We start from the raw sequence: 26554 nt of genomic DNA, 5'->3' as shown, positions 1-26554 counted from the left end.
CGCCTCATTTTCAATTCTTTAACGTGCACCCAAAGCACTTTACGAGATCGTTTTGCATTCCACTTCTCCTAGGAATGCAGCTGCCGACTGCCGACTTCCAGACTCGAGGTGGGCAGCACGACACCAAATCCTCAAAGCCGCCGCAGCGAACAGAAAACAGGATTAGAAATACGTCTTGTTAAAAGAGGATGTCGGGCACACGAGGTCTCTGTGCTTGCTCTGAGTTTACACAGACGCTTTAGGTACGCGGGAACAAAAAAAAAAAAAAAGGTGTTTGACTGCTACCGTCATTCTTCTGACATGATGTGTAAAGCTGGAGATCAATCATTCTTAGCCGTAAGCTCACCGAAGTGTTCCGTACACTAAACCAAGCGTACCTAGCCGTCAGGTAAACCAATGACTTGAGTCCCAAGGAGAATTGGCGCTCCTCAAAAGCGGCCCCTGTTCTGACAACCTTCATTTTCTGCCCATTGGGGACCACAAACACAAAAGCGCCTGGGAGCCCTTCGCTCAACGCCGAAGGCATGCGCCACCGCGCAGTCCACAAAACTCCGCAGCTTGTACTCGAGGAGAGCGCGCCACCGTTGTGTCGGCCGGCGCCTCCACGCCACCCCCCCCTAGAGACGCAATCTGTCGGGTCATCTCACAACAAACGTCCGGAGCTCAACGATTTGTTCCAGTCGCCTCGGACGGATGCCGCGGGCATCCGCGGCAAATCGCGCCTGGGCGAGCACGTGTTAGCACTTTCTGCCGTGCTTTTTTTTTTTAACTTTTACAAGACGACTGCGAGTGACAGGACACAACTGCAGCAGTAAGCAGTCAGCAGCGCACGGAAAGGCCGCGAGGCAGAGGGGACCAGAGCCCTCCTCGTGGTGTCCTGCTTCCCTGAGGAAAGCCCGGTCGTCGCCGGTCGCAGAAGAAGAAGACAATGCCGGAGAAAGTGCCGGAGCTACCGCCGCGCGAGCTCCGCAATGCTTTGACCAGACCCTCCCCCACAACCTCCCTCTCAACGACCAGCACCACCGCGGCGCTCTCCACTGCAAACCCCTTCTCCCGCCTCCTCGTCAAAACGGAGGTAGCGCGTGCGAGTGCGCGCACTCGTGAGTGAATAAAACAATGCCGCACGCGGTTTCCTCCTCTCAGCTACGAGAGATGCCACCGGTGATGACCCGGTGAGGAGAGCGAAAGAAAGGGGATGGGGGGGGGGGGGTGCCCCGCCACAGGCAACTCCTTCTCCTCATCGTATAAAACCGCCCATGGACCCCGCATGACACCTTCAGTTTTCATTGTGGCCCGTCCGGGACTCATCTTCCTTCTTCACCCTCTTCTGGGTGGCGACGCCGACGGCCCCCGGACTTCGAAGCGCGGGACGTTGTTTCTTAGCTTGTGAAACTCCGCGCCGGACTCCTGCCCGGGCGCCCACGCGCAGCGAAGTTACTACTGGTTCGTCGCCAGCGGTTCCAGGTGAGTCGTCGGCACCGATTACGCACGGCCGCCCCGAGGACAGGGTCTCTCTGGAAGCCCCAGGAATACGCGAAGTCTCGCGACCCCAGAGAGACCGATAGAGGGCCACGCAGCGGTTTGGATATGGATGCGACCCACCATTGCGCCCATCCATGACCCCGCGAAGTTCCGACGATTTTTTTGTTGTTTTACTTTTGGCACCGGCACGTGGATATGCGATGTCAGTCTGCGTCGGCTCTGGCGCAGTGCTTCGGTGCCGGCGAGTGGTGGATTTAGCGCTCAGTGGATATCGTGCCAAAGGTGTCCTCGCTCACCTCGGAGTGGCTTTGATTTCGGCAGCCGCGTAGTACCCGTTTTGCATGGGTCGCTACTTAGACCGTAGCCTTCCAAGTTTTGTCTCGTGTACGCATCACTTCGTTTGACTGATAGGGATTGTCGTTGGCAGCTACGCCAAGCAGCTATCCGACGTTGCGGCCTTGTGCACGACCATATATTGAATGCAAAAGCACTGAACTCTGTACTGCTTGAAGTTACAAGCAAGACGGACATTTTTTAAAGGTTTCGTTCACTCTTTCATTAACCATTTTAGAAAAAGTAGGTCGACCTGGAGGGCACCCGTTAGAAAGCTAATTTTCAAGCTTAGAACTTCAGCCTCAACTGTTCGTTCAGTAGAAGTGAAAACCTGGCTAGTGCGTACACGCTGAACATGTTGGAAAAACAGCGCAAACTACCATGCACCCATCGTCCTCCTCTACTGTACCCCTATTTTTTTCTTATCAGATGCGTTTGTAAGGTGATAATGGTGTGTTAGAATGCACCGGTTACTTCTCTTCTCACCCTTGTGGGGAGAAGGAAATGCTTAAATAAGAAACAGCAAATACCATATTCAAAAAGTAAAATATATACAGGAAGGTCACTTCTAAAGTCCACAAATAATCGCAGATGGGGAACGTTTTTGAAATTTTCACGCTGTCGTACGGGCAGGGACATGAGTACGAGCAATTCATTGTGAATTATGTTTACGGAACTCTGACGCGTAAACATATCCCTGTAAGTCGCGTTTCTCGTCATTCGGTACGTATTGTGTACCTGCAAAATTGGAGTATACCGTGGTATCAATCTGATCGATCTGTAACTGCCAAGCTACATCTGCCGACACCTGAACGTCTTCTCCAAAACCACTTCTATACGTCTTTCTCGCACCACATACATCAACCGCTAGACGTTTCGAAATAGCTGTGCGGCGTACGCAAATTGTCGTACGCGTCAAGAGAAAGCTTTCGGCGTCGTTGCTGGAGAGCACTCCTTGGAAAATTCGCGCCACTTTCTCAGGAGCGAAGAAAAGAAAGAAGCGCGCGGGAACACGTCCGCATCCAACAGCCTGGGACAACTCTGTTCCTGGAACGCGGCCGCTCAGACCCCCCCAAAATTCCTCGCGGCATCCCCGAGCTGACAGCGCGAATCGCGGAAGAGCATCGCCGACCCTCCGGAGAAACCGCGCTGCCAGACACGCTTCCTCCCTTTCCAAAGGGACAGGCGGCGCGTATTATACGACGTGTATAACGCGCGACTCACATTTGCGGCAACAACAATGGCCTCCTGGCCGCTGACCCTAATTTAGCCCCCTCCTCCCACCAACCCACCCCGTGCCAAAAGCCTGCCTCGAGCGACGCCGAGTCGTCGCTCACTGAGTGACCCCTCTCCCCCCCCCCCCCCCCCCCTAACCCACCCCCTTCTTACTTTGCCTGAGGCCGCGAACCACTCAGTTCTATGCCGCAATTTGGCCCCTCCGTTGCTGCGGAAAAGAAAAGAAAAAAAAAAAAAATAATCGCGCGCCGCTTCTTCCCAAATCGCCGCGACTGGTCGTCGAGGAAACGGGAGAGTCTTCGCACTTTCTGCATCGTCTTTCGCGGTTCGCCGATCGGTGGCGGTAGGAGAAAACCGAACCTAAAGACCGAACCGACGAGGGGGGCAATCATGCCAGGTGCGCGCTCGCGTGCGCGCTGCGTGTGTGTGTGTGTACTGCACATGTGCTGCAAACACACACGCAGTCCCGCGAGGGATCAAATCGTGCCGGAAGAAGGTGCAAGTGGCGGAAGTGTTGGTGCGTTAGAATAAATAGAGAGTACATATGTGTATCGGGGGGCCCTGAATCTTGTTCCGGTACGGTGCCTCCGACTGGGGAGTATGCTCCGCGTACACTCGGAACCGATGCGAACGAACGTGAGAACGCGGGGGAGGACGAAACGCGGCGGCAACACGAAATGCGCACTGGCGTTCGGACCTGTTTGATCGGCATGGAAGTGAGACGAGGGACGCCGTGCGTGTTTGACCACTCGGGCATATTAACATGTGTAAACCTGCGGATGGGTGCAGTGAAATCGACTAAGTGTAGCGGGAGAGAGGTGCTTGTGCCAACTCAATCATCGAGAGTTATCGTGTTTCCCAATGGAACTCGGATACTCTACTTAGCAAGCGTACACTCAGATTGGGGGTTACCAGGAAGCTTGAAAGCGGAGTAAATTTGAGACAACCACGCAGATAAATTGCCAGCGCATGATTTTTTTTTATATCTCGGTGAAATTGAACTGTGTGCGTTGTGATAGAACATAAAAAAAGAAAGAGAGAAAGGAAGACGTGGTTCTAAGGCTGCATATTCGTAACGTCGCCGTGAAAGACACGTCTTTAGCAAAGCATACATCGCGGGCTTTCATCGATCGTTTAGGTGCATCGCACTTCTGGAGTTTCGCTGTATTGAAACTGGGCTCCCCGAAAATCCAAACCCAAGGCGTATGCGATGGTGGTGCCGTCGACACCGCAAGTTCAAGCGTTTGTGGCCTGAGCGAGAAGGAATTTCAAACGTGACTGAATATCCAAACGGTCACGCGAGAGCCGAGACCAAATATCCAACGAGATTAAATGTACAACCGTGCCTGCATATTCAACGAGAACAAATATCCAACCAGATCTTTTTTTTTTTTTTTTGTAGATACTAGAAACCCGTGATACATCCGTCTGACGCGTTTCGAGCACTATTGCACGTATGAAATCATGAAATTCCCCAGTGGCGCACATCAGGCTTTTCTACGGTGCCAACAAAACAGCGGATATGGATTTCGTACGGCAAAGACGCGCACTGTCGCACACCGGTCATGACGAGCAAATCAAAAGAAAAAAAAGCTGGACGCCTTGAACGCGCTTCGCGTTGCGTATTATTCTAATTTCTCCTGGTGGAAAGAACGAACGAAGGATCCGTGGATAATGGTAGCAGATTGGGCTATAGTTGGTACATGTTTACTGTGAAGAATGGTTGCACCAACTAAAGGAACACCGGACGACAGGACAGAAACAGACGAGCACTAATCTTCGTTTCTTTTCTTTGTTTTATGCTCGAAAGGACCAGCGGGAACTAATCAACACTGACTACATCGTAGGAGCCTCAAGCTGACTTTTTGCATTCAGCCTCCTGTTGGGCCCCGGGCTCAATTCATTTTATTAGATCTCGGTGTTTCATAAGCGCTGCTTGTTTCAGCTATTCACGCGCAAAAAGCCGCATGCCGGTACGATTCAATGAGATAGAATATCAAGGAGCCTGAATATCCAATTGTGTCTGTATATTCAAAGAGACGGAACGTACAACGTGAGCGAATATCCAAGGTTGAATATATTCTTCTGCGTTGGATATACAGGCACGAAATCCAAATTTGGAAGGGTGAAGGGAAGGGCCGCTATTTCTTGGGTTTGTCTAAGATTAGCTCACCGCCTCCCGGTTAACCTCCTTGTCACGACTCTTACTGCTTTCGAAAGTGGTGCACATTCCAGCAGTGAAAATGGTAATAATTCTACATCTCGGAGCCATTTTGCTTAGTATTCTTTAAAGACACATTCAGAGCGGAAGAAATAAGTTCTAAAGAAGTTACGGGTTAACAGGGACGTACGCCGTCCGCCTTGAATACATACACGATTTTACGTTATGCACTAAAACCGTGTCCAATCTCTATGTTAAAATATCCCCCCCCCGCCGTGTGTACATATATATATATATATATATATATATATATATATATATATATATATATATATATGTGTGTGTGTGTGTGTGTGTGTGTGTGTGTGTGTGTTTTGGTACGAAGTTCATACGCAGGGAGCGCTTTTCATTCGCGAACAGGTTCTAATTCGGACGCTGATTTTAGGACCTCCTCCTGTATACAAAATTTTATTTTAATAATTTTTATGCACAGGTAGTAAACTGATTCTGAAGGTATACACTGCAAACATAAGCAAGTCTAAATAGGGATTGTTATGGTTTAATACCTTATAAATCTTATCACAAAAGAGCGATTAAAACACTGCTTTCTAGGAATTACTGTCGAGATTTCTGCCTCGACAACTCAATTAGCCTATACACTGCACGGATAAATTGCCAGAAAGATAGAAGAGAAGTGGTTCATTCGCCTGATGAGTCATTATTTTATCATTCGTGTCGACACAGTGCGAAAAAAAAAAAAAAATGAGAGCGTAGTTATACTACCGTCTTCGCACTTAGGCTTTCCTGCACACTCGTACATCGGTTTCTCTCTGCAAAAGCACGCCAGCGATCGGGTGACTGTTCGCATTTTTCCTGGTCGCTTAATCTTAGTGAGGTCAGACAAAGGCCTGGTTACATTAATCGAAAAGCAGGTTGTTCCGACTGTCACGTTTACATTAGCCTTTCTCTACATTGGTTCTTGGCGCTACAGTGAATTGTCTCTTTACATGCGGTAGAAATAAAAGCAGAATCAGAGCGTCGAATCCCTCTATCGAAAGCCACGCAGAATAAAACCAAGCAGCCTCGTATATTACGTCAGCTTTTTCTTTTTCTTCGAGCGAAAGCGTTGGCCTACACGACAGTCGTTTGCTTTCGCTAAGTCATTGTGAATGAGCTGGTGCCATAGAATGTATTGCAGCACCGTTGTGTACAAGTTCCTTGGTGACTTCTTGAAACACTGCCGAGCTCGCGAGTTCCCTAAATTATCGTATTCGTGTTACGGTATTTATTCCTGCGTGCACCTTCTCAGGCCGTCCGTTACGAGGCGGGCACTCCGAGAAATGAAAACCAGGGGTACGTCAGTGGTGTATGAAAAGTTGCGATGTCTTTCTTTTTCTTTCTTTCTATATTATTATTTCTCGCCTCGCAGTGGGAAGCGGGGCTCGTTCTCGCGTGTTGTACAAACAGCCTTTATAGAAGCCCACTGTAGTCTGCGTACACATAGAGACCGAACGTGACGGGCAGATTGCACACGCCGAAAACAAGCAAAGGTAACAAAATGGATCCATTGTACGCCGCCCGCCGATTTCCTTATGCGTACACCTATTGTCGTATCGTTCTGCGGAGAACAAGGGGGCTCGCTTCAAAAAAAGAGCCAAGGCGAGTCGAATTGATGCAAGCCGACAAAGCCGTATCAAACGGCCACCATCGCGCACTGCACAAAGCTGCTGCTTCTGTTCCTTCTTCTTGTTACTTGTTATGTTTTATCAGCGCTGAAGCATCCGGCACGTACTAGGAATAGCACGCGTTTAATCTACGTCTGTGTCGATCACGTGACCACTGACCCGTGAAAAAGGCGCTTCTGACGCGATAAGATCAGTACACACTCCGGCGCTGCCGGCAGAGCGTGGCAGGGCGCTAACAGGTTTGGAACGTCTCGGCGTGGCGAGGTTAATACACGGGCGCTCACGCTTTTCGGGTGGCTGCATAATTATTGCCTTCCTGCGTGCTACGATGGCGGCTGGAACGCCTCTGTATCCAACCGGGATGCGGAATCCGTATATATGTTTAATAGGAAGTGGAGAACTAGTCTCCCTTGTTGGCGTGGCTTATAACCGGTGCTAGCTGCTGCTCTCTGATTGAATGTGCGGCGTAGTATCCAGTTGGGTGCCTGTGGATGTCATTGCCGATCAATAGTACATATTTAATATTAAAGCGCTTAGCTTTCTTTGGGAACTAACCGCGAATTTCTCGCAACTGTCTAACCGTTTTCGTGGGCATATCAATCCGAAGATAGTGCAATCTAGAAAGCGGTAAAAATCCTCACTGTGGTATACGCTATACCACCGTGCCCACATGGCAGGAGTGAGCATAAGAGTACTTAAAACAATAAAAATTTGACATCAGAGGTTTAGCGGCTGAGTTGCACGTGTTACGCGCGAGCGTAGCCATCTGTCAACAAAATTTGGCGCCTATGGCAGAGGACGAATGAACAATCTTGTCCAGCAAGACAGGGCGTTCACATGAGCACAGCTGGGCCGAGGGTAGACTGTGACCGTGCGATCACGACGAGAAGTCGTGATCGTACGGTCACATCAGAAACGTCAGAAAGTCCATCGCATGTCCGAGCGATGAAGTTTCTGTGCATTTGTATATAGAAATCAAAACAGCCAGGCCCGAAGTGAGTTGCGTCGGTGACACTAATGTGCTAATAAGTTATAACGCAATCGTAGTCAACTGTGTGTTCTTCTTTTTGTGTGTGTGTGTGTCGTCTGCTAGCGCCATTCGCATGAAGACGCTGACGGCTACTATTCTTGTTCTCGTCACGGCGTTGCCCGTGTATAACGCAGTACGTTCGTCGAATAGACTCGCGAGCACATTTGCATCTGCTCGTACTGTCGCTTCTGACGACTCAGTGATCATTACTATTTACGTGCGAGAAAGTTGGCTTCCCCTTGCTTTGGTGCCGAGGCCAAAAAAAAGAAGAACAATGCAGAGCAGAACTGGGCCCCTATTTTCATCTCAATGACGTATGCATATAAGGCATACCAACGGGCTCCGCCCCGCTGTCAACACGTCCGGCCTGACACACGCTGCGAGGCTTCCGTGCATGGCTCGCGGCTGGGGTGAGCCGCATTGGCAAGCGGGCGTTGCACAGCGCGCGTCACACTTGTCTAGAGCAGGGGGACGCCGTGTCGTCATCGACCGCAGGGTGCTGGATCGGTGCAGATTGCTTCAGGGCGCGCGCTGGCGGATGGCCGGGGTGCGGCTCGTATAGCTTCTCCCTAGTTGTCTGGTGCATAGCGGCGCAGTTGGCGCACTTACCTCTCTCACCGATGCGTCCACTTTATACCGGGGTGTGCGCTGACGTCATCGCGAGCGCCATATTGTTATGAAAATGGCGCGTCGAAAAACTGCGGGTTTCATTCATTGTATTATTTGCGACTATAGTACGACTATAGTGCGACATTGCGACTATAGTACGAGGGTTGCGAGACCAATTGAAGCCTGAGGAACGAGTCAGTGGAAGCTAGGAATTCGAACACAAAGAAGAGCTATATTTTTCTACGTATCTGTAACTACGAAATGCGGAATGTAGGTAGTTGATCTAACATTGCAAAGCGCGCTGCTCGGTTTTGGACGGGTTCGATCGGTCAAGTTATGTTTATACTTCAATCCGCGTCACAGTGTAGCACAGCTACAACGGATAAAAGCTACGGGAGAAATACGGGAAAGTTTAACCACGTTGTGTCTGCATGCCCTGCCACCGGAAACAGCCGCTGAAGTTCGCGAACGCCTACTGGCGCATAGGTCCCAGCACGAACCCGCACGACAAGATCTCCGACGCAGCAATCATGCAGATTGCTGCGTCGCCTCCAACAACTTATAGTGTAGCACCGCCAATTCATACGAGCGAAGCGCAACATGACTTCATATCTGCGTTCGTTGAAGGTGACGTTCAAGGGTCACAGTATCTCCTGCTCCGCTAGGTGTGCCACCGAATCAGCTTGTCGGGGCACGCAGGAACCACTGTCTTTAGTCGCCAAATGAATCACAGCGGCAGGCATGCAGTTATCAACCAGCTCAGTCTTTTTTTGCATCCTGCCGAAGACAGCGTGTCTCACAAGCCGAAACGATAAGAAAGAAGACCCCGGAACCACAACGCGCCGTCCTAGCCATATTTTTTTTTCCTTTTTACGGAGACCACGAATCGAGTCATGGAGACATCCTTCCTCAAAAGCACTGCGCGACCGAGCGTGACACCGCAAGTGACTTCGCAGTGGCGCCTGCCTGGCCTGGCTAAAAGCATTTCCGCGCCTTTAATAGTAGCGCGGAAACGAGAGCAACTCGAAAAGGATAAAGACAAGTACAAGAACAAAGACGAGCAGTGACTGGCGTCTCAGGTTCTACAGCCCCGTGCGGAAGGCAATTTTTTAATGCCGGTGCAACGCGCATTGTTGTGTCTCTACCATCTTCGCGTTAACGAGAGGCTCGAGGGGCCTTTCGGCTATTCGTGCCGACGAATTAAAAGGGAGCGAGGAAACAAGAACGTCGAGCACGAAGAAAGCGAAAAGAATAATAATAAAAGCGAGAAAGGAAAGACAAGTGTAATAGCGGTCAGAAACGTGTCGTGAAGAAGGCACTACCGGCACGGAAGACATTTGCAACGTCGCTGTGTAGTCGGCATTGTTACTCGCCAACGCGCGAGATTAAACGAAAACGTGCCTGGTGGCGAGGCGGAGTTTAGACGGGTGGCGAGGCACTCTCGCCCGCTTGCGCGGCGCGTCTCGCCGGTCGCAGTTATATTGCACGTGACGCAAATTAATGCGCGAAAGTCGGCGGTGTCTGTCTGGAGATCTACTTTCGCTTTCTTTGTGCGCACGCATCTCTTTAGTTCGTGAAAAAAAGGTAAAGAAAAAGAAAATGAAGGCGTCTCGGACTTCACGCACAGCCACTCTTTGCAGCGAATTCCTTTTGCTGTCACGCGCCGGACTTTTTCTTATTTCGCCGCCGTTCGTCTCATTTTTTCTTATACTTATTTATTCTTTTTTATGGGGGTGGGAGCTCGATGCACGTCGGAGAGTGGCCGACGTGCGCGTGGTGAAAGAAAGTGTGAGAAACAAGAGTAAATGGATTCACAGCTGGGTAAAAGCTGTCGTCACTCTTAGGTTCTGCCGGGAAGCACATACGTTTTTTATTATTTCTTTTTTGCCGGCGACCCACAAGGCTTGTGGCGAACCTTGCGATTTCACTATCACTTCATTTCGCTTTCACGCATTCTGCCGCCGCGTTGCACTACTCGTGTGTAGACGACGGGGTGCGGAGGCTGGAGTTGCCTCCCGAGAAAAAAGAAAAAGGAAAAATAAAGATCGTGGAGTGAGCCGTCTTTACGCCACAGACGAGTTTTGTTTGTCATCGTTGTGCGCCGACATCGTTTAGGCAAGCCGCCGTTTAGTCGTTGTATTCCAGCCGCCATAGTGGTTGGATCTCTCCCCCCCCCCCCCCCCCGCGTCTCTTCTTCAACGAGATGCGCGTACGCGACAATGAAACGGAAAAAAAAAAGATGTAACGACCGAAGAGTTTCTAGAGAGTCGAAAGGCAGTGTTATGAGTGACACAAAGGGAACGCGAATGGCGCCCTTGTGATTCTCTTCTTTACGACTTTTTTTTTTTTTTCATTTTTCTCACCTACAAAAGCGGCCTTTTTCGACTCGATGACGACGCTCCTTTGTTGTCGGTATTCACGGTTTGGTTGCGTAAGCCAGGCGTCTCATTCGCGGCGGCGCAGAATTCAAAGCGCGCGCGATGGGGCCGTGATTTATCGTTGTCTGAGAGCCTGCACAGCGTGTTGAAACAAGTTTCTCAGTGAAGAAAAAAAAGATGACAGGACTGTGAGAGCTTGTAGTTAATCACCTCGCCGCGATGTTGTTGTTGTCGCTGGTGATGGTGGAGTGACCCTGTGCGGGTACAGAGACGTGTTACAACGTGTCCATCAAATCAGTGTCACGCCCGCGAGGGCGGTGTGTAGGTGCCAGACCTCCTTTCGCGCTATCCTCGGCTCCTCGAGGAACGATTGTCGGCGCACACGCGGCTGGAAACGCTTCTTTTCGAGTGCGGTCATGCGAACTAAAAGGCAACGGCTGCTATTAACTGTGCGGTAGTATAACTATACTCGCGCCATATATAACTGCAATGTTTAGAGTGCGTGCATACACCGCGATGGGAGTACGTTCATTGTGGCTGTACCATATTAGAGTGAATGAATGCGCATAAGTCGCACGTGTTACTATAGCAACATAAGGGCGCGTGGTGTTCCGTAGGCTCTTTCGGCGTGCACTACAAACAAAGGACGTCTATTCATGTGGGACGCCTCCCTGTTTTATTATTATTACTATTATTATTATTATTATTATTATTATTATTATTATTATTATTATTATTATTATTATTATTATTATTATTAATGTTCATGTGTCGGGGGGTATACCGTGTGTGTGTTGTTTCCTAAAGAGACACTAAAGCGAACAAAAAGTTGAGTTGTGTTAGTTGATCATACCCTTCTACAATGCAAAAACAGCCATTCTCACCGTGAGTGTGTACAGGGCCCCGAGAAGCCAGAAGAGGCTCAAAAACCGAAAGACGGGTGGCGACGCCGCCTTGAAGTTCCCGCACCATGCTCGCCGTGACGTCATGAATTTTGACGCCGTCTGCTCGCGCCTAGTGAATGTTTATTAGTAAATATATGGACTGTATTATATTGTTAAAAAAACCAAAGACTGAACTTAATAACTTTCAAGAACGTTTACTGATTAACGTACGATGGCCCAGGCATGCAAAAAATACTTTGAAATTTGCGAAGTTAATTACACTGACGTGCTGGCTGGCGCGCGGTTCCGGCGCGACATAAGAAACTTTGACCCTCGTTTTCCCTTCTAATAGTCAACTTTTTTTTTACTGAAGTGAAAAATAAGAGAAGGATGTAAATACTCAACTTGTTGGCGCAAAAATAAGTGAAATAGAGCTTTGACAGAAAGCTGTATCTGTCCAAACTGATTATTTCTATTTAGCGTTCCTTTAGTCGGTGCCTTGGGATAGCCGTCTCTAATGAAGCCTAGCCTTCGGTCAAGCTCGTTGTGAACGACGAGAGTCGTTGCTTCGCCACACGGGTGCGCTTGATTCCCGAGAAGCGGGGAGGTATAGATATGTTAAAGGCATCCGCGACCGCTGACGAATTCTCCGTTCTGACAATGCGCCGCAGTCGAGAGGGTTACCCATCTTGGGCATTTCGGTTATTCGATCCTTTCAGTGCGATCCGATGATCGACGCACCGATGATAGCTCGCCGATATTGCAACGCGCACCGTCGCTTCAACTTCGTCACTATGTCGTTCGCACACTGGTGACGTATTTCCGCACCAACACATTCGGCGATACCGCCGCTTTCGCGTGACGTGTAGTGCTCGACCAGCGAATAAGCGCGCACTGAAAGTGATCATCGTCGAAAGCGACAGTCCGAGAATGCGTCCTCTGAACTCGCCAGCGTATACACACATTGGGCAGTGCGATCGCTGCACGCGGTCCCTGCGCGAAACTCCGTCGTGGTTTGGCGGTGTTGCATGTGCGAGTATTGAAAATTTTCGGCCTATATAGTACTGCGATCGCAGGAGTTCGTAAGGACAGAGGTATCGCTCAGACACGATTTGCGGTGTATCCGTGTTGGACTGTGTCTTACATGTTCAGGTCTTTCCTGCTCGACATCTTAACGTTTTGTGCAGGCGTTAAAAAAAAAAAAAAAAAAAAAAAAACTCGGCTGCGAGCGTTTTTTGTTCGCGAGTCGTCGTTGCGTGTGCGTCGGGGAAACTGTAAAGTTTCTCACCCTAACAAAGCAGAGAAAGCAAGTTTCCGGATGCTGAGAGCTACGGAGAGAATTCCAAACGTGCTTTTTTCTTTCACGAACGTACGGAATACGTTGGCCTCTTCTTTGCGTTTCAGGTTAATTGCCATGTTCTAGCGGCCGCTCGCTACTTTCAAAGCAAAGCACGTCGTTTGACCCCACAGCTTATAACAAAGACGACCAGTGAACAATTCTTGCCCATACGCATGAGAACAACGCAAGCGTCTTCTTTCTTTTCAAAGGTTTGTACTTGTTCTTGTTTACCTGACAATGCAACTCATACTTTTGCGTATACTTTTGCGTACAGCGCCTTAGAAGATGCGGGTAATTTCTTTATTTGTTTATGATGTCATCCCAATCAGTCGAAAAAAACGTACTTGTAAATGCACAGGACTACAGGCTACTGCGGCTTCACCTCATTCCGCTACACGTTTTCATCTCTTAATCCGTCGCTATTGCTCGGCATACACGGCACAGCTAATAACTTGGTCCTGGGTTCGACTCATTGCCATGTCTGCAGCGTTCAAACTACATGTGGCGCAGTGTCAAAAGATTCTTGAGCTGAGATGCTGGCGCGACTTCAAGGACTCTCCAAGTCATGTAAATACCTCCCATTGATTCGCATACGCTGTCCTTTCACCGATCACGCAGACGTAGCTTCGCGATGTGAGCGAACAAGAACATTACCGATAATTTCACCTTAATTTGTTTATCTCCTAACTTTGGCGTCCTCCCCGCCCCTTTCGTGGACTTCGGGAGCTTGAAACCGTGGTGAATCTTCTTGAATATTTATACGACTTATTCTGTACAACTGAAAAAAAAATTTGAGTCGTCCTCTGCGGACTGAATGCCGAGAGCTCTAATGAACATACGTGCGTTCCACGGCAAAATTTGACCTCGAGCAAGAAAAAAAAAAAAGACAGAAAGGAAGAAAAACGTTAAATGCAAATATTGAGAGAAATAACCGAAAGACTAGTCTGCAACAATAAATTTTTACGTCGTTGCTATAGTGTGATCTTTGTTATTATAATAATCCCTCACGCGAGAGTATGGACGCAGTTAAACGACGTCAGTTTTATCGGCGTCATCGGAAGCGGATGCACTGCCAGATATAGCACTTCAATTTTACTTTAAGCTTATTATGTGTTTTTTGTTCCCTCAATTTTTTTTTCTTTAACTGCGCGGTTTTCTATCAACAATATTTCTAAAAGGGTGTCGCAAGCAGGCTGCACCTAAGGTGGCTTTTTTAAAAGCTTTCCCTGATTTTCTTTTCTTTGGAGACTGCTTTCTGACTTTAACAATAATTTGAGAAGAGGCCTGTTGCCTTTGCTACATCTATTCTCTTCAATGACAGAGCACAGCACACACGTAAACATAAAAGAACAGCCATACACAGAACATGTACGCTTCAGCGACTATCTGGGGTGTAATCATTATTGACTTGACGAGCTTTTGTAAAACTATGGAACCGGTGACAGAAATTATGTCAGCGCGTCGAACTAATCTCCTTGCACCCAAGATTGCGAATGAGCAGTCAACAACCTCAATAACAAAATAGAGGGAAAAAAATATCACGCACCGTACTCCGTGCCTCCTCCGTGCCTCCTCCGTGCCTCCTCCGTGCAATGTTTATATAAGGTCAAGCTCCAATAGTCTCCAAGGCACTCGCAAATATTTCCAATACTAAGTTCACGCACAGTTACCCGAGAACTAGCTTCTGAACGCGGTCATTGTACATATATATAGGTTCGATCTTAACTATGTTTAGCAAACCTTCCTAATGATCTTGTTGCTTCCTTTTTCTTATTTTCACCTTCAACTTATTTCAACAATATAATCAATAAATGCTGCCTCATAATAACCCATGGGGCCGGAACTTGGGGGTTTATAGAAGAAGACTTCAATGGAAACCAATGACGTGCAGCAAGTGATGAAACGCTAAATGATAGGCACATCGCCAACAGAAAGACGGCAGCATAGATGAGTGACCAATGCGGTGCCTTCATTTACATAATATCCCGTATTTATTTTATTTCTTCGCTGCTATGACGACGTTGTCATCTCGTCATGATATTTTAGGGGGTACGATTTGCGGTCGGGGCACATTGAGAAGCGAAAGTATATAAAGAGTTATCGAGTTTCCTACAAGAATTACTAGGAGGAAGTGTGGCGCTTTGGTCGTTAGTATACACATGAATTTGTCTGATATTTGTGCTTGTGACTTCAGACGTTCTAGAGGCGGTATTTATTACGTTTTATCTTTCTAAATTTCCGAACGATCTCAGCATTCCAAAATCAGCAAGGCAATCAGTGTCGGCCCACACGCACAGTAAGTGGGAATTCTTTCCTTTATAACGCAATATTTCGTTTAAAATGATCCATTTTGAAAGTCACGAGGCCGTGAAGCCAGGAGGGCGAAGTTCGGGAAATGCGTGTGCAAAACCCACAATTTCCCTGCTGCCTAAACTGCCATATTTGCATCTCCAGCAGACACTAGCGACAAAGTTCCCTTCAGTAAATTTTAGAAGAAACTCTAATGTGCTTAATTATATTGGCTGCGCTACAAGACAAGCCTCCGAGATGTCTTACAAACGTGTTTGGCTGATCTCGGAGGCCATTTCCACAACAGCTCTCGCTGTAATAACGCGTCTCGTCTCGGGCACCGTTGAGAGCAGACGACGCTGCGGAGACGACGCGCGGCCGCAGTCCCAAAAGTGCCGGAATCGGGTCAAGATTATCATAGGCAGCCGCCATTGTGATGCACATGAGCAGCCACCGCGGGGAAGGTCTCGGCGGCGTCGCCTTTGTTTCCCAATCGCCCCCCAACACACAACAAGAGCACGCGCGTAGCGGACGGGCCGGGCGACAAAAGGACGGCGCAAAACGGCGCGCGACGCGTCGCCGCGGCTGGACCGGGTTTCCGGCAGTGTCCACTTCCGCCACCTAGTCGGCCAGGGGTCAGGCACAATACTGGTGGTCGCCGCACACGTAGAGCACGCACGCCCGCACTCGCGCGTACTCTAGCACTACTTGCTCGCAGTGTGGTGCTCGCCCCCCTCGCCGCAGTGGGGGATGGACGCGGGTCATTAGAGATGCTGCCCTCATCACGGCAAAGCGTTTTCGCGCTTTCAAGCCGGGTGGCGTCGCCGTTGCGTAACCCGTCCCGTTGTCATGCAACGAGCCAGCTGCCGAGGCAGCCTTCACCTCCGTGCCAGACGGCGTCCCTCGCATGGCGTCCACGTCGTCGCCGTTGCCTCCAGCCCCATTTTCCCTCACGCTAAATCGTTAGATAACGTGAGACCTAGTGGGAAAGTGTTCGGGGAGAAGTGGGGTGACGAGAAGGACGATGAGCAGCGTGAATACCCCTTTTTGTCCCTCGCAATTTTCTTTGTTTCTACGTGGAAACAGATGAGACGTCTTTGTTTGTCGCAGTTTGTTTTGCTGGTGAAGGCGCACGCGAGCGAGGTATGCTTGTTTGCGTGGTTGTTTACCTCCTGGTTGTGGGTCGAGGGAACACTTGTTCGTTGCTCGGAGACTTGTTTGCACGCACGTGCGCGTTAATGACTGGAGCACCTCTCAGTGTAGTTTGTTATGCGACCGACGAGCACGCGATCTTCTTTTTGTTCACGCGAATCGGTGCACCCTTTTGTTGCGTGTGAGATGCATTGGAGACACAAAAGCCGGTGATGGAGCTTAACACGTTACACTTTTCACACGAATGTGAGCTCATTCTATTCAATGTGACATCCGCACAACGCTGCAATGGTTGTGGCTCGAGGTTTCTTGTTGTCGAACGTGAGAGCATTTCTTTTTAAAGCGTAGTGGTGCTTCTCAGTCTACGCTAGCTCGCTCCCTCACTCTGCCTCCCTCTGGCTGTGTCGCTTATTTCCTGTCTTACTCATTCATTTAAATTGCTTGAATGCACGAATTACGAGTACAACTGTGAAGAGGCTCAGTAAAACCAACTTTTTTGTATATAGAACGTGTCTTCAGTGCCGTCAGAGTTTCTTTAGTTCCCTCGGGTGGCACTCAAGTCCCTTTGCAGGACAGGCACCGGATGGTATTGTGGGAGTAGACACTACAAGTTGTACGCGTATGATGAGCCTACTAATTCAGTTGTGGTATCATTTCAAAATTAGGTGCAACAAACCAGTGAAAAGTAAAAGTGCGGGAACTTGCAGCTTCCATCGTTTAAAAGGCGTTCTACACAGGAGTTTTGCCTGGTCAAAGTTTTCGGTCACACGCCGCTGCTCGGAGGTCAGTTCGAACTCTGGTACTACGAACAAAAATCTCAAAGTATACATTCCTCCTCTTTCGCGCCACGATGTGTGCAGGTTCCGCTGATACTGACAAAGATCGTTTTGTGAATCAAGTTGATCGCTAGCTCTCTTCAGCATGAAGCGTTTTTTTAACACAGCAGCTCATTTTATTAAACAGCGTCGCCTTCACGCGTGATCACACTGTCCACTCTAACACGTGACTTTGTTCTGCCCCTTTACTTTCAGTGTGCACGCGCTCAACATGAGACTCTGGTTGAGCGTGATCCTCTTCGGTAAGTTCCCGCTCACGTTTCTCTTTCCTTGCGCGATTCGCTTTAAACTCTACATTCGGGTTTGTTCCTTGCTGACGTCCACGTCATCATACTAAGCTTCTTTCACTTCCACTTCTTTCTTCGCAGCTTCGCTGGCGGTCCACCTCTCCGCTCGGCCACCAAGAAGGGTAAGAATCGTTTCCACTGCGCAGCTGCGAAAGAGTGGACGCCTGTGCCCTCATGATATTCGCGACGTTTCCAGAGCTTGAAGGAAAGCAGAACGCTTGAGGAACAAAAAAGTAATAACAGTACAGGAATGACGCTAGATGTACGTCTCCCCTACGCTTAATCTCTCCAATAAGAGGATTGTGGTTTTAGAAAGACATTACTGGTAAAATACCTCACGGGATTTTTACACATGGTGGCTCAGGCAGCTGTGACAGCTTAAATATTTAGGACGGTGAAACTCAGAACCCAACATCAAAGTCTAGCTTGTCGTTCTACCCTTTATTTAATCGAAATTAATGTCTCGTGACTGTAAAATACCGCAGACTGCATGATTTGAGAATACTGAAAGCTGGCTTTGCCGCGGACATGCGAGCACTGTGGAAAAGGGCACACAAAAGCGGGCTGGGAACAAATACAGGCGCACAACATAAAACGTGCGTTTGCTAAAGGCACTGTATAACTATGGGCCGTCTTCCTGCCTCATATCGTGCGTAGTGGTAAAGTTGCGCTAGCTCGAGGGACAAAAGTGCGGCCACGCTGCCTTTCAAAATGCGCTCGCTCGGCGTGAACATCCGCCGGTGGGTCAGCGGGCCACAGCGTGTGAAAAGCTTTGTGTGGAGCGAAAGTGCTAAAAATCTGTCGGTTTCTGTTAAATGCTGTTTCGGCGAGTCAATTGGGTCAGTGGAACGCTGCATGCCAGTCGGAAGTGTCCCACACAAGCTAAACTCACTTTGATATTCAATAACACATTGAGGATCCAGTAAAACATAGAAAATTGGCTGTCAACAATGCTGGCCGTTGGCTATTCACACAAGCCTTCGACGTGCTAGCAGAAGACCTGAGCCCTCTCTGCATCAAGGTGGCAAGATAGTAGCGTTTACGAGTGGTAGCAGTCTGCTGTGCCTCAACATACTAATAATAATAATAAAAAAGTTGCGGTGACACGGGCGTTTCTACAATCGCTCTGGTTTAATCGTAAAACGTTATTTCTCAGTAACCATCTGAGCTGAAGCTACAGTCATGGCTTGTTCGCGCTCATTTAAGTTCATCGAAATTACTTCTCTCGTCATGATTTGGGCAGCGGAAAGGTACTGCACTAAACGGGCTCTTGTAGTCCTCACCACAATCATCGCTTACAAAACTCGGAGCTGCCTGGACAAGTCATCACGTGACATAGCGTATTGATCGGGAATCCATACACGCACACACAGCAGCTAGACAAATGAGGACAAGCTCAACTGCCAACCAAGGGTTGGTTGATAGTTAAGCTAGTTGTGGTTTGTCTATCTTCTGCGTGTGCGTGTGTGGTTTTGCTCCGGACATGCCGTCGAGTAAAAACTTTGCGTCCCACTTTTTCTGCTTCTTTTTTTTACCTAGTTGTACACTGCATAATTAGGGTACGAAACCACAGCTTCTCGAGGATGCCATAAATAATTCATTACGTCAACTTATATGCGACCGGTTCAGAGCGCGGGCCAAGTGCAGCGCGGCGTCGGACGCGAAAACTTTTCACGTGACTTAGCCGGAGGTGGTGGTCACGTGATATCGCAATTAACTCAATGCACGCACCATTCAGCCTGGTGCAGCGAAGGGAGGGCATGCAGTGAACTCGCCACTGAACGCTGCCGAGTTGAGGGGACCGTGTCTCCCTGTTATACTGTCGTGCGATGAATGGCCTCGGCTTTCGGCAGCAGCGTGGTCATAGTGCGCGCGTGTGTGTACGCGTCACTGGGCGTCTGGTACCACCAATGGAACGCCACATCAGATTTCGGTAGCGTCAGTAGCCTCCCGCTTCACCTTTGAAGACACGCTGCGCTCGGCACGCGTTAAAATGTATAGCGTAATTAATTATTTGTTGCGGTCTCGAGGAATTCAGGCTCCATAGCGTAGTCACTGGGTCGAGATATCCAATAAACGTAAGTAAATAGGACAAGAGATTTTGACACTAATCTTTTCAACAGTTTGTCGAGCACCAACCCTACTTACAATTACATCGCAAGAGGTTGCAGCACCAAGAACCCGGATTTCTCTCGGGGTCTCGCAGATAACCCGACAGTCGCGCAACCGTGGCGGCGGAAGCAGCTACGCGCGGCCTGACGCTGGCGGTGCCGGCGGCGGAGGCGGCGATGTCGACTACGGCGGTCCAGCACCCGGGGTGACCTTCGACGATGACGTGGGACCCGACGTAGACCTACCTGCTCCAGGAGCCGGTCCAGCGCCGGGCTATGGCCCTGGTCCGGGACCTGCACCGGGACCTGCTCCGGCACCAGCGCCGAGGCCCAGTATGTATAGTGCGCGTTTATTTAGCGACGTGCGCCGTCAGCGCTCTCAGAACTTAGACTCCAGGCTGTTAACGGGCCCTCCTGACAGGAACTCGCATGTAATCGCATCCTACAGTCTGTCCTCATAATCACTCCTCATACTTTTTCTCCTCCTCACCTAACCTCTAAGCAGAGCAACAGGCTAGAAGGCCTCAGGTCGACCTTTCTGCTTTTACTCAAGTAAGTTCTCTCTCTCTCCTTTATCAATGTGGAGCTTTACTGCTGCTGTTCGAACAAGGCGCAGCGTTAAAGGAAAGACGCGAACACGTACACGTTGGATGAAGCTTCCGCCAGTGTTTGCGCGTATCTTGCCCTAAGTTGTTGATTGTATAACACTTTAGTGCAAGCAGGCAGATGCAAAGTGAGATACGTAGACACCACGATGCGCCAAACAATTAATTTTCGGGAAATTCACACATTTATGCACCATGAGTAACCGAGTGAATTTCCCGAGAATAAATCGCTGAAGTTAGATCATCGTGGCGTCTACGTCTCCTCTTTTGTCCTTGTCGGCTTGCGCTAGGACGTTATCCAAGTTTGCATACCAACATGCCCAACACACAGCGACGGTACAAGTTGTTGTTTATTTCTAATCGCAAGGGCGCGTAGGCCTATATGAAGCAAGCGCAATTCCAACTCACTGATCATGAATCAACTACCCTCTACAACACCTGTCGCTGGCACGTTTCTTTGTATGCCACTCCAATTCGCTTTTTAATAAAATGCCCGCGAGCTCTTTCTGTGTCTGTGGCCACTACAAGATACTTCAGGCCTCTTTAGCTGTACGCTCACGTTGGAGTGCCAAGAAAAGTGCTCTCAGCCGCGCTTGGTGGACTACACAACCACTAGCCAAGGCAGACGTGCGCAAGAATGATTTCAGAAGTGTTTTTTGTGCCGTTTAAGGTGATTTGGACTGCGCAGCCGGTTGTGACTGGTTGCTGCACAGTTGTCAGCGAATCTGAGTACTTTCATTATCTCCTACTACTCGTTTCCTTTCTCATCTTAAGACTCCCCGTTTCCTTATCGCAGAATAGGGCAGTCACCGACAACCTACGCTCGTTTACCTTCACGTATTTCCTCTTGTGTGATTTACTGTAGCTATGTGACATCTAAGCTGCAGCATCAATGATCATAGCCAGTGCATCTCCCGCAGTATACTTTTTTCCCCTTTCTTATGTTTTAAAGACAAAATTGGCATCAGCACTGAAGTCGTAGGCAGTGAAGCAAAAATAAGACACTGCGCACTCTTTTTCAGTCGGAGGGTGCACGATAAGTAATTGACCTTACTGCGCTCTTTTACATTAACAAACAAGATGTTTTTGAACGCATACCACACGTTTTAAACCTACCGGGCACCGAGAAAAAGAAACCGCGACCTATGTCGAGGCTATACGTTTCTGGAGACAAAGTGTTCCTAAGGGCTTGAGCGCAGTAAGTTTGAGAATTTCGCAATCTTCTCAAGGTCATCTTCAAGTGACTCTCAAGGCGTCGTAATGCAAGGCTGACTCACTCGATATTGTTGCAGCATTTTTGCGCTAACTTGAAATAAGCAAAGCTGTAGATAAACCGGCCCTGCGCCGAGGTCTTCACGAGTCAACGTGCATGCCTCGTTAAAAGTGGACCTTGGCACTCACCTCTTGTTCTCTTGTCTTCTTGGCATGGCCCGTTGGCCTGTCCAAACGCTGTTGCCTTCTGTGTTCGTTTTAAGTTCGTTCAAATATCCGTATTTTCGCTTTTGTCTTTTTCTTCGAAAGCGGAAAGTTCTCGTAACGTGTTTCGGCATGCGACACTTACATGCCAAGCCACTTTGCCTGCCATCTCGCTAGCTATCTCGTTTGGCCGACTCCCATTCCCACGAATCCTACTTGCGTACGACTGACTTTGTGAACGCAGGCTGCCCGCATTCGTGACACTCGAAGCCGTCCCTTTCTCAATGACGTTATCCGTCTTCAGGGATGGCGAAGTTAACCCTGTGATGCCCAACACAGTTCCACATCAAAGAAAATCTGAATAACTCGTTCACCTTCGTTTATAGTCATGTAAAGAAAATTTAATTGTAAAAAAAAACGATGAAATGTTGCACGAGTTAAAACTGAAATAACATAATAATTAATAACATTTTAATTGTGTCCTCAACTGCCGACAGCTGAGAGCTCGTACTAGTGTGTCAAGAATGCCACTATAACAGCATAGCCACTGTCTATGCGTCAAGTTTCCCATTCTTAAATCAGAATTTTGAGGCATCAAACTCGACGTAGCATACAGTATGGTATGACACGTAGGACATTGCAGCGTTAAAGTGACATTAAAAGCGAGCCCGTCCGAAGATCTCGACGCTGTGGCCGTAACGCGCAGGACCGGCACCAGGCCCTGCTCCAAGACCGGCTCCTGGACCCGGGCCCGCGCCGGGACCGGCACGCCCAGGTCCTGGCGCCCCAGCTCCTGGCGGTGGAGGCGGCTACGGCGATGGCGGCGGCTACGGCGATGGCGGTTACGGTGGTGGTGGAGCAGGCGGAGCAGGCGGCGGCGGCGGAGGAGGAGGAGCAGGAGGAGGAGGAGGCGGTCACGACGATGGCCAGTACCACGGCCACGATGACCACGGCCAGTGGCGCCTGGAGGACGCCATTCCCGGCACGCCGGAGACTGACTACCCGACTTTCACCACCATCCCGCAGACCAGTTTCGACTGCAGCGCGCAGGAGTTTCCGGCCGGGTACTACGCTGACGTCGAAGCACGATGCCAGGTAAGCACTTAGTTTGCTTTAATTTAGCTTATAGTTACTTGTTAGAAGGCGCGAGGCTACCTGACTCCCACATGTTTATGGAACCGTTGTTCGAAAAGAGCAGAGAACATTGCAGCCAGTGCGCTGCTAGTGCTAGTGTCGAGATGCCCGGATCTTCCGTTGCATCGACCGTAGCGAGCATGCGGAGACGCATTATCTTCGCTGTCGACCTGGCGGTGATTGCTCGCCATAGTTTAGCGCAATTAGTTAGCTGTAGTAAGTTTTCACTATCACGGCATGGCAAACTGTTCTATGGGTGAGCTTGATGAAGGAGGCGTTTAATGATCTTCTTGTTCACTTACTTTAGGTCTTGGTCTATGACACTTGGAGGTTAAGGGACAATTTGTAGGCAGATGAGACCATATTCTGAGGTCGTCATGTCGTGAACAGTACTTCATTCTTGCTCAGAAAGTACGATAAGAGTGAAACTCGCAAGTATATCGCGAAATATTTGTGCTGTCCGCGACATTATGTTGGGCCACGGTGTTATTCCCACTTCACTGACGGCGCCCACTACTATCACCGCGCCTGCACAGGTGTTCCACATCTGCCAGTCGGACGGTCGCAGCGACGCCTTCCTCTGCCCCGTGGGAACCATCTTCAACCAGCGGTACTTCGTCTGCGACTGGTGGCAGAATGTGAACTGCGACGAGGCGCCCAACTATTACAATCTCAACGGCGACCTCTACAAGCCCGGGCCCTCGTGGAGTCCTGGCGGTGGTGCTCCCGACGGACAAGGATACGTTCCACCGGCACCGGCTCCAGCTCCACCACCAAGACCAGGTCCTGCGCCAGGTCCAGCCCCGGCCCCGTACCCCGGCCCAGCTCCTGCTCCAGGTCCAGCCCCGGCCCCGTACCCCGCCCCGGCTCCAGCTCCAGCTCCAGCCCCAGCTCCAGCTCCGTATCCCAGCCCAGCTCCAGCGCCAGCACCAGCACCATATCCCGGTCCGGCTCCAGGTCCTGCTCCGAGTCCAGGGCCAGCACCCGATTACGGAAGGCCCGAGACGCCTCAGCCCGGACCTCCGTCGGATTACGACCAGGATGACTACGATCAGCCGGCGAGAGGCTACGGAGGAGGAGGCCGAAGGCCACGCGCAAACCTCGCGCAACCCAGCGACTGGAACGCCGTGTACTACTACGACCAACCCGACCAGGCAGAACAAGGCCGTTCAGAGGAGAGTGAACAGCGCAGCGTGGAAGGAGAGTATCAGGCGTAGGCACGAGGGAATTCCGGGTTGTGTATAGATCATCTTCAGTTAAGGTGTGAGGGTGCGCTGCCTGCTTGAAGGGCCTGGGTCGCAGCTTCTTCACATCCCCAGACGTCGAATGGTGAACCGGAGAGCAAGACAGGGAAGAACGGAGCAAAACGCAACAACAAAAATTGGTCTGAGTAAAGTCAGCCTGACATAGTAAGAAAAACTAGAGAAAAGGTTTGGGGGCATTGCAGTTAGTGCACGCTTTCTTCTGATTGTATTTTTTTTAAGGTGGCGTCTATAAAACAGCGTTCGTGAGATGCTGAACAGATCTGCACTGCCCTTCAGTCAAAGTTTGTGAATTGACCTCACCACTTTGGGCCGCACAGACAGGACGCTCGCGTATTGCCGATCATGACGACTGCACGTGGAGAGAGAGAGGTAACGAAAATGGTGCGCATAATGCGTGCCCAATGTCGTCGACGTGGAACGGCTTAATTAATGGTGCTCCCGAGGAGTGGCCCTTTCTATAGCTGGACAGGCGGCCCTTCCTAGCCATTTGCAGCTGTACATGCGGCACCTTACGAGGTTCTCCCTCTTCGCGTACAACCTGGATGATCCGTTGGAACCACGCCTCTCATTTCTAGGCATGCTGGTAGCAAAACGATTGATCTTTGACTGGTCGGCCCTTATCGTGTAACTGCACTTTGTTTGCAAAATAGGCCTTACGTTTGACACCAACGGTGGTACACTCACTGTCAGTGATTGAAAACTTAGGGGTCAACAGTTCCGGCCTCAGCAATGGGAACTTTCTGAATCGGGTGAAATTTGATTTAACAAACACAGGCGTTGACAGTGCGCCTAGTAGGTCAGGGCCTTTTTTGCAATGCCGTACACGTTGTGACGACTCGGTAAACTTCAAAATTATGCGAGTCCTTTCATACTTACGTTGATGTTCCTTACTGTTTCGTCTACCAGTTCGTTTCAATGGTCGACAGGTTCAACTCGTTCGCCAACGCCTTTTTCTATGCTAATTAGCCCTCCTGGCTGCGCTCCTGGCTGCAGTAACCGACCTAAGTAAATTAAAGAGATTTAACAGGATGCGTGCACAGCGTGACTAGAAAACAAAAGTCCAATGAAAAAAAAAATATTGTGTACGTCTTATTCAGCAAAGTGAATGGCTTGTCTTTTCTTGTTACAGCTTTCATTGAGATATGTAAGGTACAGTGCATGTTTGCTATGTTCTGGTCGTCCACACGCCGAGGATTTTCGCAGACGTGCGGGCCCATAAATTTACATATCTCAGTGTTAGATACACGAAGCACAATTACGCAGTCGTTGTGTCAGACGTGCAATACGGGCAGCCATAACTGAGTCTTTCGAAGCATTCCCACACAGCAGAACACTCGCATGGGTCACCCTCTGGAGCGTAAGTGATGTCTTGAAGGTGTGTGAGAGAAGGTGGCCACATTTCACGTCGTCTGCGCATCTCCACGCGACGCGCCAACACTAATTAGCCACATGTATACCGGTGTTCAGACTTGCGGGTCAGCTGAACCTATACTTGTGCAATTTCCGTGCGCGCGGTTACATTTTGCTGTGCCGTGTTTTGAATGCTCCGTTGAGGCCTGCTGGCGGTATTTCTTTCTTTCTTTCTCTCTCTGTCTCTCTAGCGCCCGCGACAACGCATGCCATGGCGCTGGCCGGACTCTTAACGAACGGCCGGTTATCTGCTTACCAGATTTTCAGAGTTTATGTGACGTTAAGAGACCTCCTTTCTTGTTTCCTGTTTTTCTTTTCGTTAGTTAACCTTTACTAACCGTATTTAATTGTTGCATACGCTCGTGTGCTATGGGTGTTTCCGCGAGCCCCCCTTCCCCCTTTCCCCCTCCGTCCATCCGTCCGTCCGTCGCTCGCTGTCACCAGTAACAAAGCTGTTGCCAACCGAAGCATGACAGGTTGATTTGATGGCGCATTAACTCATCGCAATATCTTGACAACCTATGACTGAGGTTCCCGTGCTTTGTACAGATCAGTTTTAGCGTGATAGACATTGTTGAGTTTTGTTTTGTTTATAAGAGCGTTTCTTCCTCGTGTTCTGTCGTCGGCGCTTTTCGGCTGCAGCGTATATGTGTGTTTGTGCGCCTGTATCATAACATTGTGTAACAAGTCACCTCGCTGCCTTCTTGAATACTGTGTAGATCCTTTGATGTTGCAATTCTTCTCGTCAGGTCCTAGTATACGCGCGTCTATCGAGATCTCCGCTGTTTCTTTGTTTTGTTGCTTTTGCGAGAACTTCTGGCGACGAGTGACAGATGCAACGGCGTCGGAACGGTTGTGCTGGCAGACTTTTCTTATCCCCTGTTCATAGACTGAATAAAGAATTTTCCTGTG

At 49.5% G+C, this 26554-nt stretch overlaps 1 protein-coding gene across 1 annotated transcript; it reads left to right on the top strand.

Moving 5' to 3' along the window:
- Positions 1-1197: 1197 nt before the first annotated feature.
- Positions 1198-26554, top strand: LOC126522080 (uncharacterized). The gene is made up of 6 exons (XM_050170864.3): positions 1198-1464; positions 17610-17656; positions 17783-17823; positions 19908-20145; positions 22540-22928; positions 23504-26554. Exons 2-6 carry the CDS (start codon positions 17626-17628, stop codon positions 24182-24184), a joined length of 1380 nt encoding a protein of 459 aa, XP_050026821.2. The 5' UTR covers positions 1198-1464; positions 17610-17625; the 3' UTR covers positions 24185-26554.

Source organism: Dermacentor andersoni, chromosome 6 (genome assembly GCF_023375885.2).
Source record: "Dermacentor andersoni chromosome 6, qqDerAnde1_hic_scaffold, whole genome shotgun sequence".
NCBI lineage: Eukaryota > Metazoa > Arthropoda > Arachnida > Ixodida > Ixodidae > Dermacentor > Dermacentor andersoni.
The sequence above is the reverse complement of the archived record's forward strand: the minus strand, read 5'-3'. Positions and strand labels throughout refer to the sequence as shown.